This window comes from Erinaceus europaeus, chromosome 2 (assembly GCF_950295315.1).
Source record: "Erinaceus europaeus chromosome 2, mEriEur2.1, whole genome shotgun sequence".
NCBI lineage: Eukaryota > Metazoa > Chordata > Mammalia > Eulipotyphla > Erinaceidae > Erinaceus > Erinaceus europaeus.
The window spans coordinates 48,916,129-48,929,425 of NC_080163.1; the positions used below are offsets into that span (position 1 = coordinate 48,916,129).

The window sequence follows — 13,297 nt, forward strand, 5'->3', positions numbered from 1 at the left end:
CACATAAAATGGGGAACCATGTGCATGTAATTTGAGGAAATAATAATTGTTTTTGGCTTGAGCAAAAATGTATACCAAACAGATCAAACTATTATCAGAATACACAAACTAGGAAAAAAGAAAACTCATATATACTAATGAGAGCGTACTTTTTAATCCAAGCCTGGGTGGTGGCGCACCAGATTACGCACACGTAGTACCAAGCCCAAGGACCCACACAAGGATCCCAGTTTGAGCCCCTGGCTTCCCACCTGCAGGGGGCGTTGCCTCATAAGTGGTGAAAAACGTCTGTAGGTGGGTATCTTTCTTTCTTTCTCTCTTCCCCTCTGTCCTATCAAAAAAAAAATAGTTTTTTCTTTGAAAAAATGGCCCTAGGAGCACTGGATTCATAGTGCAGGCACGAAGCCCCAGCACTAACCCTGGAGGCAAAACAAAACAAAACTTATATGTAAAGAATTCATGTTTGACACTTACTTCATGCATGGAGTCCAAGAGTTTTGTCAGTTGATAAAACCGCTGCCAGTTCTGACTGGAGTTTCCTTCCCTCTTCACAATGGCTTTTCCTAGCTCTTTGATGTAGGTCATTCTAATTTCATCAAATAGCTCTTGGCTCTTCAAACCATCCTTAGGAACTAAAAGGTTAAAATGGAGTCAAAGATTTCCTTGTGGTAACTTTTCATATGTACAAAAGATGTGTAGTATATAGCACATATCATGATTTATATTGCACAGTCAACACATTCTGTCAACATATGAAAATTTTCAAAAGAACATGAAACTACAGCCTAGAGACAAAATGGAGTAACAGAAAATTGGAGGACTTAACTGTGGCAAACCACTTTGTTTCTCAATAAAATGGAACTTGTAATGAAACCTTCCTTATTACAAAGCAATAGCTTGAAGACCAAATGAACAATATAGTGACTGTCATTCTATAACTGTGTTTAATTTTGTAAAGCTGTAGAAGACTTCAATAGCAATGCTTATTTTGCCAGTTACAACTTAGAATATTTGTGAGTTCACTAATCAAACCTTAAAATCACCATTCAATGCATTTTATTCATTATTATGTTAATTGATTAAAGTGATGTGATTCTAATCTCAAAGGAACTTTGGTGATCGGTGTGGTGATTTGTGCATATAAATCTGTAAGTATGAAACTATACCCCTAAAATGTTATAATTCTGTACAACAATGTTTAATTTGAAAAAGGAAACTACATGTCCAACCAGGGGGCAAATAGATACTTTTAATTGTGAACTAGAAATATAGCAAATAGCTAATGGATTCTGGATTATAAATTTGATATTTTAAACTAGTTTAATTTAGTCAGCTTTCATATTCTTTAAAAACTGATATTACGGACTGCTTACAGAGGGTTGGTTAATTATAGCTTTTCATAATATTATAGAAATTATGACTTAGAGTGCTTCATTGCTCAAAGTGTGCTCCTTCCTAAGAACTCTGATTCTGTATTAATAATAGTTAATGAAACATGATTTAGTGGTCAAACTTTAAGCAAAACTACATTCTTACTAAAAAGTTAGTTATATTTCTGGATTTCATGACTTAGAACTATAATTATATACTCTCTGGGGAGAATAGCACATTATTTCCTAAAGGTCACCACTGTTGGAATTTTAGGAAATGTTGGGAGAGAGGAAAAGTAGTAGATTTAGGAGATTAGTAGATTTAATTTACTTCTTTTTTTTAATTTTTAATTTTTTAATTTTTATTATTTATTTATTTATTCCCTTTTGTTGCCCTTGTTGTTTTATTGTTGTAGTTATTATTGTTGTTGTCGTTGTTGGATAGGACAGAGAGAAATGGAGAGAGGAGGGGAAGACAGAGTAGGGGAGAGAGAGATAGACACCTGCAGACCTGCTTCACCGCCTGTGAAGCGACTCCCCTGCAGGTGGGGAGCCAGGGCTCAAACCCGGATCCTTACGCCAAGATTTAATTTACTTCTTACTTGCCCTATGGACTACTATAACCGCTGAGTCAGTTGGCTATTCTCTTTCTTGCTGGATTTTGATTAGGTCTAGACCAAAGAACACATTTTAAAATGTTGGAGATACAAATCAATACTTGGCATTTAAAGATGTTAGTATCATAATGAAAATGAAGGTAATTGTCAGTGACGAGAGTCTACCATAAGAATGGGTTAATTTTACAAGTTACCACGTTGCAGATAATTATCATGATTCTAGAAATCATAAGACCTCCTATTCCTGTTTATATTTAAAAGAATTTCAACAATCCAAGTGTCTAGGTTAGTAGTTCCCTGTAATTTGTATTTTAATTTTAAACTACTATTACTTTGTTGTCTTAGGGAAAGTAACTGCCATGTGGATATACTAAGGAGACACTAAAAACTGTATAAATGGGCAACAGACCTGTGAAAATTTTCCATCAGTAGAATGATTACAGATAAGTAGATTGACAATACTTTGCTGAGGAAGATGTGGAGTAAATGGTGAATGCTTCAGCTTAGCAGATTTTAAAAAGTTTAAACATCCATAGTATGTCCTGATGAACTCACACTCAGTAATACCCAAAAATCAATGAAACTTTCATGTCAATTTATGAGAAATTTATGGTAAATTCTCACATTTAAAAGACTTGCTTATATCCCTACAACTTCATATATATATATATATATATATATATATATATATATATATATATATATATGTAGCTAGAGATTGTATACTTAGAACTATTTTCCTGGTGAATAGAATACAGGTAATGAGTACCTGTAGATATAGTACTGAGTGTTTCTTTTTTTGATTGTTGTTTTATTTTAAAGTTAATTTTTGTTGATAATAATGCAGCCATTTCAGTTCTCATTTTGTTAAAATAGCTGTAAGCAAACTATATAGCCTATGGGTCATATTCCACCAGAATCCTGTGGTTTGCCACTTTTTTTTTTTTTTTACCACAGCACTGTTCAGCTCTGGTTTATGATGGTTAGGAGATTGAAACTGGGACCTCAGAGCCTCAGGACCTAGAGTCTGCATAAGCATTATGCTGTCTCTCCATACCCTTCACTGGTGGGTTCTTCATTCTAGAATCACTTTTTCAGATAGAAGGACATCCTAGCACCAAAGTTTGCTTCAGTGTGGTGAGGCCAGAGCTTAAATCTGCGTAGTGCCCGTGACAAAGCAGCACACTTTTTATGCGAGCTCTACAGCTTTGTACTTTATTGGATCACAACCGTTTGATTCTATTTAGGTCAGTCTATGTTGATGCCATAATGGGGCAGAATTGAGTAGCTATAAAAACTACAAAAAGTTGAAAACATTGACTTATCTGGTTCTTTACAGAGAGTCTGCCATCATTTGATTACATAACATATAATATATATATATATTACTTTAGTCTCTCAGTGTCTTAATTTAGATATTTGCTTATTGCTAAAATCCAGTCTTGCATTTTTGGTCTTTTTACCTTGGAGTCTTGGATCATTTAGTTCGTTTACAGAAAATTGTTGATATATTTGAAATTATTTATACTGTCTGTTACTTACTCCTATCATACTTTGTTCCCTGACCCCATAACACTTTGTTGAAGAAATTCTGACTTACAGAATTTTTGTCATAAGGGCATATTCTCACACCCAAGATAGGTAACAGTTCATTTCATACTCAATCAACCCACCATCTTATTCTACCATAGGAATTTAGGTCTCCACCTCTCCCTTCCTCCTCCCGAGTTCCCCAGTCTGCTGTAAGACTGTAGTCCTGTGAGGATTCATCCTGTCATTTGCTTTGTTTCTCAAGAGCCCATCTGGGAGTGAGATCACTCAATATCCTTACTTTTTTTTTTTTTTTTCCTCCTCCAGGGTTATTGCTGGGCTCGGTGCCTGCACCATGAATCCACCGCTCCTGGAGGCCATTTTTTCCCCCCTTTTGTTGCCCTTGTTGACGCAATTCGTTGTTGGATAGGACAGAGAGAAATGGAGAGAGGAGGGGAAGACAGAGAGGGGGAGAGAAAGATAGACACCTGCAGACCGGCTTCACCGCCTGTGAAGCGACTCCCCTGCAGGTGGGGAGCCGGGGGCTCGAACCGGGATCCTTACGCCAGTTCCTGCGCTTTGCGCCACATGCGCTTAACCCTCTGCGCCACCGCCCGACCCCCCACTTTTTTTTAATTCTTATTTCCCAATCATTTTTATTTCTAGCCATCTTTGAACTTTAAACATTCATTCTGAATGTCTCAAACTCTTCATACTTACATGTAACTGTTGATACTTGGTTTTGTTTTCTTTTGCTACCAGGTTTGTTGTGGCTTTACAATTCTAGAGGCTTGAACCCCCATCCTGGTGCACAGTAATGTGTACGTCCTACCAGCTATGCTATCACCTGCTCCCTCCTCAGAAATTTGTTTGTGTGCTGTGCCCTTTTAACTCTTAGATTCTCTCTCTCTCTGCTTGGATCATTCACATATTCTACATGGTACTTGCATTTTCCACTAAAGTATTTAAGGAATGAAAAAATCTAATGAATAAACTAATTGATCATCACACTTTTGCTGTACATGTTTGGCATATTTTATAATTTTGGTATAAACTAAGATAATTAGGATTTTGGGGTTTTATTGGATTGTTAGAAAAGTCATATGTTTTCCTATGCAAAAGTGTGTTGTAACAACCCAATATATAAATCTGGCTAAAAGCCGGACTGTGTTTAATACTTGTTATAAATGTTAGAGGCTTCAATTTTGTCATTTTTATTTTTATCATTCCTATTTTGGGGTTTCCTTAAGAATTCCTCCTTTAACAAAACTTGTGTTTTGTAGTTTTCTCAATTGTAATCCAGCCACTATACTGGAGTCCAGCTAATATAGTGGCGGGGTGTTAGGATAGACCTTGTCTTACATACATTTAAATGTATATATGATTATGGGCCTCAGTTCCAGTGCTGGGACCTTCAGAAGTGTTTGAATTTTCCCATTTCTTTGTCAGACACAAAGAAACCTTTCTCTAATCTTCATCTTGAGAACATGCTGGGGCTTCTGAAAGTAAGCCTCAAGAAAACTTGATGCCCTCTCCCACACTGGCCCCTAAACTGCATTCTCAGGAGTTGCTAAGTGTGTCAAGCTATTCCTCACCTACTCTTCAGAAATTCATCAAAATTATGTTTTCTACTAGTTACTGGCTCTAACAGGTTTTTTGTTCCCAGCAAACTGATCTTGGTTATGCTTCTGGTTTTTGCTTCTCTACTGAGGTGGTTTGCCTCGTGCCCTTAATTCTTTAATAGATCAAGGAATAATCATTGATTTCTCTGTTCAGTTTTTTTTCTTATTATGAACTTGGTAGTGATAATGTACAAAATGTTTATTTCCATAGTTGAAGCTGATAAAATTCACCTTCCTTTTTAAACTTTTTTTCTTAGTAGTGTCCAAAAATTGTTTTATTTGTTGCTATTTGATCAAACTGCCAGGACTGAATGTCTTTTATGACAATTATGGAGTTTTTAGTCGTTATTTATTTTTTAATTTTCGTCTCTAGGGTTATTGCTGGGGCTTGGTGCCTGCACTATGAATCCACTGCTCCTGGAGGCCATTTTTTTCTCTTTTGTTATCATTGTTGTTGGATAGGACACAGAGAAATAAATCAAGGGAGGAGGGGGAGAGAAAGACACCTGCAGACCTGCTTCCCAGCTTGTGAGGCGACCCCCTGCAGGTGGGGAGCCGGGGTCTTGAACCTGATCCCTACACTGGTTCTTGCTCTTGGCGCCATGTGCACTTAACCTGCTGCACTACCGCCCGGCCCCCTCATTCATTATTTATTGGCATGAATATTTTGCCTTTCATTTTGGATCTCGTCTGTGCTTGCCCCGAGCTTCTAGAAGTATTGTGGCATATTTTAGACAAATTACTGAAGTATTAATGGTCTATTTTTCTGGTTTCCAATGTTCTCATTCATTTACATTACGCTATACAAAGGCTATTTGTTTTTGGTATGACAGTGTAAAGAGCTGTGAAACATTCTGTACTTCCACTTTCAACCATGCCATTTTCCTTGTTTGTTTACATACATATTTACATACATATTTAACACATATAGACAAACATTCATCTGCATGTATTAAAAGTATCTCGCTAATTTCTTCACATATTTTTTAGGGTAAATGTCTCTTTAAATGTGTTTAATCTGCTTTTAGATACAGGGTGAGAGGCTCCAGTCCACCACCTCCAGCATTAAACTTATGAATTTGCCAGGCTTTCCAGATACTTGACTGTAACTTACTTTTTTTGGCCTCTGCCTTCACTAAGTTTCTGATCTTTGTTTTCAAAGATTTATTTAAAAAGAAGTAAGATTATCACTCTAGTACAGGTGGCACAGGGGATGGAACCTGGAGCCACCTGAGCTATGAACCACCACAGTTTTGTTGTTAATGCTAGCAAAGGCCTTCATGTATTTACTTTCTTCCTAATTCAAAAGTGCATTGTGTAAGTGATATATGATCTGTAGTAAAAATGTTACGTAGAGCTCAGTCTGGTATGTGTATAACCTTAAACAACAACATAACTGGCTAGTATTTTTTGGCATTGGATATATTATTAATCAAAATCATGATTTCATTATTTCTTATTATAGGGAGCCTTAAGCAAGTCTTATCACCTTTGCTTTTTTTTAAAAACTGGGTTGTTTGAACATTTTCTTGCCTTTGACAGAAATAAAAGCAATAGTAACATTAAGCTTTCTAAAGACTTCTCTGGTTAAAAGTACTCTCATTAAATCCTTATCTACTCTTCACTGTTGTTTTCCAGATAAGCTACCACTATCTAAAGCCCAGCTCTTCTGCTGCACACATCTGTCCTCTCCTAGTAATCAAGTATATAAAAAAGTTCTGGCAGAGCAACAATACAATTATTAGAATTCCTATGTGTGGGGCACACATATTATAATGTACAAGGACCAGGCCCCATCCCCACCTTTCGGGGGTTCCCCCAAGTGGTGAAGCAGTGTCCCTCTTCCCTCTATTTCTACCCAATAAATAATAAAGTGTATATTTTTAAAAGAAATCCCTGTGTGGTTCATATGCTTTCCTCATGACAGCCATATGTCTTAGTAACCTTGTTATCACTGAATCTTGTAAAATTTTGTATTTATAAAAATCCAAATTAAGCATAATTATCAGTGCTGAGTATACAAACAGATCTTTGTTTTTAGATATTCATTATTTATGTATGACACACTTAGAAATGAATAATCCTACCAACCTGAAGAGAGAAGTAGTAAAGTTTTCATACAGAGATATTCTTCATAAGATACCTGAAGTCTCTGTAATTCAGAGGCAACATACAGCATCTGTTTACAGTGGTCGTACAAATAGGGAAGAGTCATTCTCTGCCTGTGAAAAACAAACATCAGTGTTTAGAAACACTGCTTGTTCTAAAAAAGATACATTTAAAAACTTTCACAAAATTGAACTTATTAAGCTGAATTCTTGGTATTAGTGCTCATTTTCTACAGATCGGAGTTTGTGCCCAGAGGGGCCTTGTGCCTGCACAATTCCACTGTTTTCAGCATAAACTTCAGATAGAGACAAGAAGACACAGCAGAGTACCACTTCATCATTTATGGATCATCCCCTGATGATGTGCATGATGCTCCCATATAGTGCCAGGGACTTAAACCTAATCCTAATGTCTGGCCGGAGCGCCTACAGGATGAAGCCACTGTTCCTAAAGGCAGGTAGGCCCTTCCTTTCTCCCTTACAGGTGGGGACCCAGGGTTTGCATGTTAATGTGCAACCCCACTCCTGGCCCAGTATTCTAATTTTATATCATTTTTCTATTGTACATTCTCCTGTTACTATTGAAAGCAAGATCAGAATTTCATGGGCTCCTCCTCCTCTCTGCAGTAGGGATGCTATAGTAAACTTGTCAGACCTTACTGATAAGAGATGGTCACTGTTTAAAAAACATCCTTAAATGTGCCCTGGGCAATAATAATGTTGCATGTGCATTTGCTGGACATTACATTTGGCCTTTAAAGCATAAATTCCATTTCCAGGATACCTGGTAGGATTAATTCAGCACTGAATAATCATAATAGCAATCTATCATGAAAACACAAGCTAGATACACTATAAGTTTGGGGAAATAACTCACTCATTAATAATCAGATCAGGAGCAAAACACAGTAAGTTTGTGCATGAATGTCTGTATGATCTCCAACCCAGGGCAAATGCCATAAGAAACATCCATGAGTATTGCAGGAGGGTCATCTGGTCATCCAGGTGTAAATTCCTGAATCCTGTGTGGAGAGAATTAAAGATAGATTATCTTTCTGGAAACTGCCAAAAGATAAGCGATAAACTAGTCCTATTTTGGGGGGACCTCTGACAGAGTCAATGAAAGTACCAACTGAGCATTTTAGCATTTGATATTAAGAGCAAATCCTTCAGTGCTGTTTAACAGGATTAAAATAAGAAAAATTGAAAGCTAGTTTTGGGTCAACTTTGGTCTATTTAAGTAAATATTCATTAAATAGAATAACCAGCCTTTAGGTTCATGATTAGTCAACAACTTGTTTGGCTTTATATGTTAACTCTCTTTTCAGTCACCAGGTTCCAGATGCTAGCATGATGCCAACCAGACTTCCCTGGACAGACAACCCCACCAATGTGTCCTAGACTTCCAATGCCCCAGAACCCCACCCCACTAGGGAAAAAGAGAGGCTGGGAGTATGGATTGACTTGTCAACATCCATGTTCAGTGGGGAAGCAATTACAGAAAGCAGACCTTCCACCTTCTACATCCCACAATGACACTGGGTCCATACTCCCAGAGGGTTAAAGTATAGGAAAGCTGTCAGGGGAGGGGATGGGATATGGAGTTCAGGTGGTGGGAACTGTGTGGAGTTGTAACCCTCTTATCCTACAGTTTTGTCACTGTTTCCTTTTTATAAATAATTTAAAAAAATAGAAATTAAGAGTCTTGGGAGTCAGGCGGTAGTGCAGCGGGTTAAGCATGTGGCACAAAGTGCAAGGACCAACAGAAGGATACCGGTTTGAGCCCCCAGCTCGCCGCCTACATGGGAGTTGCTACACAGGCGGTGAAGCAGGTCTGCAGGTGTCTGTCTTTCTCTCCCCCCTCTGTCTTCCACTTTTCTCTCCATTTCTCTCTGCCCTATCCAACAACAATGACATCAAGGGTAACAAAAGGGAATAAAATTTTTAAAAAAAAAAAGAAATTAAGAGTCTTGTCTTCCTGACATTACTTAAATTTTAAAAAAAATCCCCTAATCTCTTTCAACCCTGATAGTATAGAAAATAAAGAAGTCAGTTTACTCCATTTTTTTGTCTTTGTGTGAACCTAAGCTTGTCAGTTTCTTCTCTAACGGAATTGATAACTGTTAACTCATGCTGCTTCAACCCACGTTCCAATAGAGTAACTTATATTTAATTGACATCCTGTGTGTAGTAAGTTTATTTACTGAAGAGTTAAAATTGTTTTACTTTGACAGTGTTACCAAACCTGATTTAAAAAAAAATTCTTTTAAAATTTTATTTATTTATTTTATAGGACAGAGATACTACCTGCAGCACTGCTTCCCTGCTAGTGAAGTTTACCCTCTTCAAGTGGACATTGGGGGCTTGTGAATGGTAATGTGTGCACTCAACCAGGTATGCCACCACCCAGCCCCTCCAAACCTGATTTTTAGAAGTGATAAAGAAAAATAAAACAAATCATTAGAAGTATTACACACTTTCTTCCCCTGGATTAAGTATGTAAAGAATTTTAAGTTGTGTTGTTTTAGTTTGACGTTATATCATCCTATCTGAAATTTCCTACTGCATAATAATTTTGGGAGAGTGTGAAAGTTTGATTATAGGCTACATACACTCTCCCATGTTTACCCAAGTCTTTCCTTATTAGTTCCCAGAATTAAGAGAAACAAGGCATATTACAGAATCAAAGTGATTAAACCCAAAATATTTTTGTTCAAGAAAATACAAAAGCTTGTACCATACTGTGCCATCTTTTGTATCTTACCTGGTATGGCCTTTGCCCATTTCACTGCTGCAATCACTTGTCGTCCACCTAGCATGTTGAGTGTGGTCATGATTCGCCAAGTTGTATCTGGAATAGAGCTATCATATCCTGAATATAACACCTCTGGTTCAATGACCTCCAACAATGACACTAGAGTAGGGGTAAGTTGTAATGTTGCTGGAACTATTGTTTTGTTGGCAGTATTTTCAGAGGTTTCTTGTGAGACTCCTGTTGTAGTCTGCTGAATTCCTTTAATTTTTTTCTTTGTTTTTCGAGCTGTGGGTATTAAAACAAATACATAGAAATGATTTATGATGGGAATGTCGTGAGTGGCAAATGTATTGAAGAGGTATTTTAACTTGTGAAATTGAGAAATTTTTTAGTAATTCTGGTAAGTGGCATCTAAGAAGAGGAAGATGCTTTCTTAGAAAAATAAGATCAGTAGGAACCTGTTGTCATAGTGATTTCCTCTACAATTAAGTCAGTTCCTTATTAGTTACAATTTGTTTTAACATAATATTGTAAGAAAATTGTGTCAAATCTTCCACAAATTGTTTTCTATCCCCCTTTAATTTCAATGTTGCAATGGTCAGTGGTTATATAAGGCAACTTAGTTTACTAGCAATTGAAAGAAGCTTTATTTACATGCTTGTAATAACCCGAACAGAAACTGTAACTTGGGGTTAATATAAATTATGGAAGGACACTGAAGCAGATAGAAACACTATTTAAATCTACATGCAACATCTTCTTTTTATTAAGGCAGTAAGATAGTATAAACAATTCCAATAGTAGAGAACAAAACTTTACATTTCATGTAATTTTCTTCCCTAAGACAACTTCAAAAGTAAGTGAAAATATACTTTTGAAGGTATATTAATGACAAAATTACATTCTTAATGAGAAAGTCTCAGAACTTCAAGGATTAGTAAGGAGTGTAATTTACATAGACAAGGAAAAGTTATAATGGATGTAAACTATTTTTCTTTTTTAGATAGGTACAGATAGAGAGTGAAAGGGATCAGATAACAGCATCAAAACTTCCACTAGGGGTTAGGTGGTAGTGTAGTGGGTTAAGCATAAAGGTCCCGGTTCGAGCCCCCAGCTCCCCACCTGCAGGGGAGTCGCTTCACGGTGGTGAAGCAGGTCTGCAGGTGTCTGTCTTTCTCTGTCTCCCCTCCTCTCTGTCCTATCCAACAACAGCAGTAGCAGTGACAACAATGGCAACAAAATGGGAAAAACAGCCTCCAGGAGCAATGGATTCTTAGTGCAGGCACCGAGCCCCAGCAATAACCCTGGCGGTGCAAAAAAAAAAAAAAAAACTTCCTCCACAGTTGGGGGAGTCAGATTTGAACCTGGGTACTATGTTTTTTTTTAAAATTATTTAATTATCTTTATTTGTTTATTGGGTAATAAATCAATCACCTCTTACAAGGCTTTTCCCTTCCAGGTAGGGACCAAGGGTTTGAATCTGGGTCCTGGTGCACAGTAACTAACAGGTGTGCTCAACCAAGTGCACCACCACCTGGCCCCTGAACCTGGGTACTATTCATGGCTCAGACAATATTTTTAGTCCACCTTCATGTTAGCTATGACAGTCAAGCAAAAATTACTAAAGTCATGCCCCCCTACCCTCAGGAATATACCTAAATGACTTTCTAGCTTCTTTCCACCCTAAGGTCCTTATTCTTATCTACCCTATTCCTACTTAAAAAAAAAATTTATTTATTCCCTTTTGTTGCCCTTGTTTTTATTCTTGTTATTGATGTCATCGTCGTTAGATAGGACAGAGAGTAATGGAGATAGAGAGAAAGATAGACACCTGCAGACCTGCTTCACTGCTTGTGAAGCGACTCCTGTGCAAGTGGGGAGCTGGGGGCTTGAACCAGGATCCTTACACTGGTCCTTGTGCTTTGTGCCACATGTGCTTAACCTGCGCTACCGCCGGACTCCCCCTTATTCCTACTTTTTAGTTTCTGTTTATTAAACAATTTGTCCTGCTTCATATCTTACTGCCTTTCAGCTACCAAATTACAAATGATACTGTGATTCCATCCTGATCTCCCTGGGCAAACAACCTCACCTCTCCAGAGGTTCTGCACCCCATAAAAATTTTTGGTCCATACTTTCAGAGGGGCAGAAATGATAAGGGAAGATGAACAGAGGCCTCTGAATTGCATTTCCATCAGGACCATAGAAATAATAGTCAACCCATATCTGTGACCTTGGGGGAATTAATGAAGTTTTTACTGGAGGGAATGGTGCAGAATTATACCCCTATTACAATTTTGTAAATCACTAATAAAATTTAAAAACCCATTCAAAAATTAGCCCATTTAGAAATGACACGATGGTATATTTGATAATAGAAAATTAGATTTCACCTAGTGCCTTGGTTGTCTTCTAGTGAGGTAAAAGCAAAGCGCTTTGCAATTGTTCCTAAATTGCTTGTAAGAGAGAAAAGAGACAGTCTATCTCAGTCATCATTTTATAATAATTTACACTGATGTATAACAGCATTATTCAGATATATCATTTCCTTTTAATAAAAAATTCCCTTCTCTTAGGGTAAAAGAGGAATTTCCCAGAAGTGTATTATATGCTTAAAACAGAACATCTAGGCTTGCTAAGTACTTAGGTAGTCAAAAAAACACTTAAATTGACAGAATTGTATCTGACTTTGTCCTGTGAGTAAACTTATTTATAAATATAAAATAGCTAAGATCTAAATATGGTAAACATTATAGTAGAACAGAAAAATTTGGGACTGAAGAAAACTAGTTACTCTAAACTGACATTTATATATATGCTCAGAGTAGAACAATGAAACTAGTTTAAAATTTTGGTAATAAAGTGACTAATAACTATTTTATTTATTTAGTAGTCATCACTGCTCCAAGCTGGCCTTTGAAGATTTAATGATTAACAAGATTGTAATGATGTAACAAGATAACAGGAGTATAATTCCATATAGTTCCCACCACCAGAGTTCTGTTTCCCATCTCTTCCACTAGAAGCTTCCCTAGTCTCTGTCCCTGTGGGAGTCTGGACCAGAATTCTTTATGGGGTGCAGAAGGTGGAAGGTCTGGCTTCTGTAATTGCTTCTCTGCTGGACATGGGTGTTGGCAGGTCGATCCACACTCCCAGTCTGTTTCTATCTTTTTCCTAGTGGGGTAGGGCTCTGGAGAAGTGAGGTCAAGGCTGACTTTTCAGATAGAGAAAGACAGAGAGTAGCTACTTTGTCAGTTATGTTTGGAAAGCACAAACTGTCATTGTGGAACTGAAA

The 13,297-nt window shown here is 37.3% G+C and overlaps 1 protein-coding gene across 10 annotated transcripts in view; it reads right to left on the reverse strand.

Annotated features, from left to right (window-relative positions):
* The window catches only part of NR3C1 (nuclear receptor subfamily 3 group C member 1), a 111,552-nt gene that overhangs the window by 4,640 nt on the left and 93,615 nt on the right, over nucleotides 1-13,297 (reverse strand). For all 10 annotated transcript variants that reach the window (XM_060180214.1, XM_060180217.1, XM_060180221.1 and 7 more), the window contains 4 exons: nucleotides 10,012-10,287; nucleotides 8,125-8,269; nucleotides 7,231-7,361; nucleotides 475-632 (listed from right to left, as the gene is read on the reverse strand). In XM_060180214.1, the coding sequence (XP_060036197.1) occupies nucleotides 475-632; nucleotides 7,231-7,361; nucleotides 8,125-8,269; nucleotides 10,012-10,287 (710 nt within the window). The remainder of the gene's footprint in view (nucleotides 1-474; nucleotides 633-7,230; nucleotides 7,362-8,124; nucleotides 8,270-10,011; nucleotides 10,288-13,297) is intronic.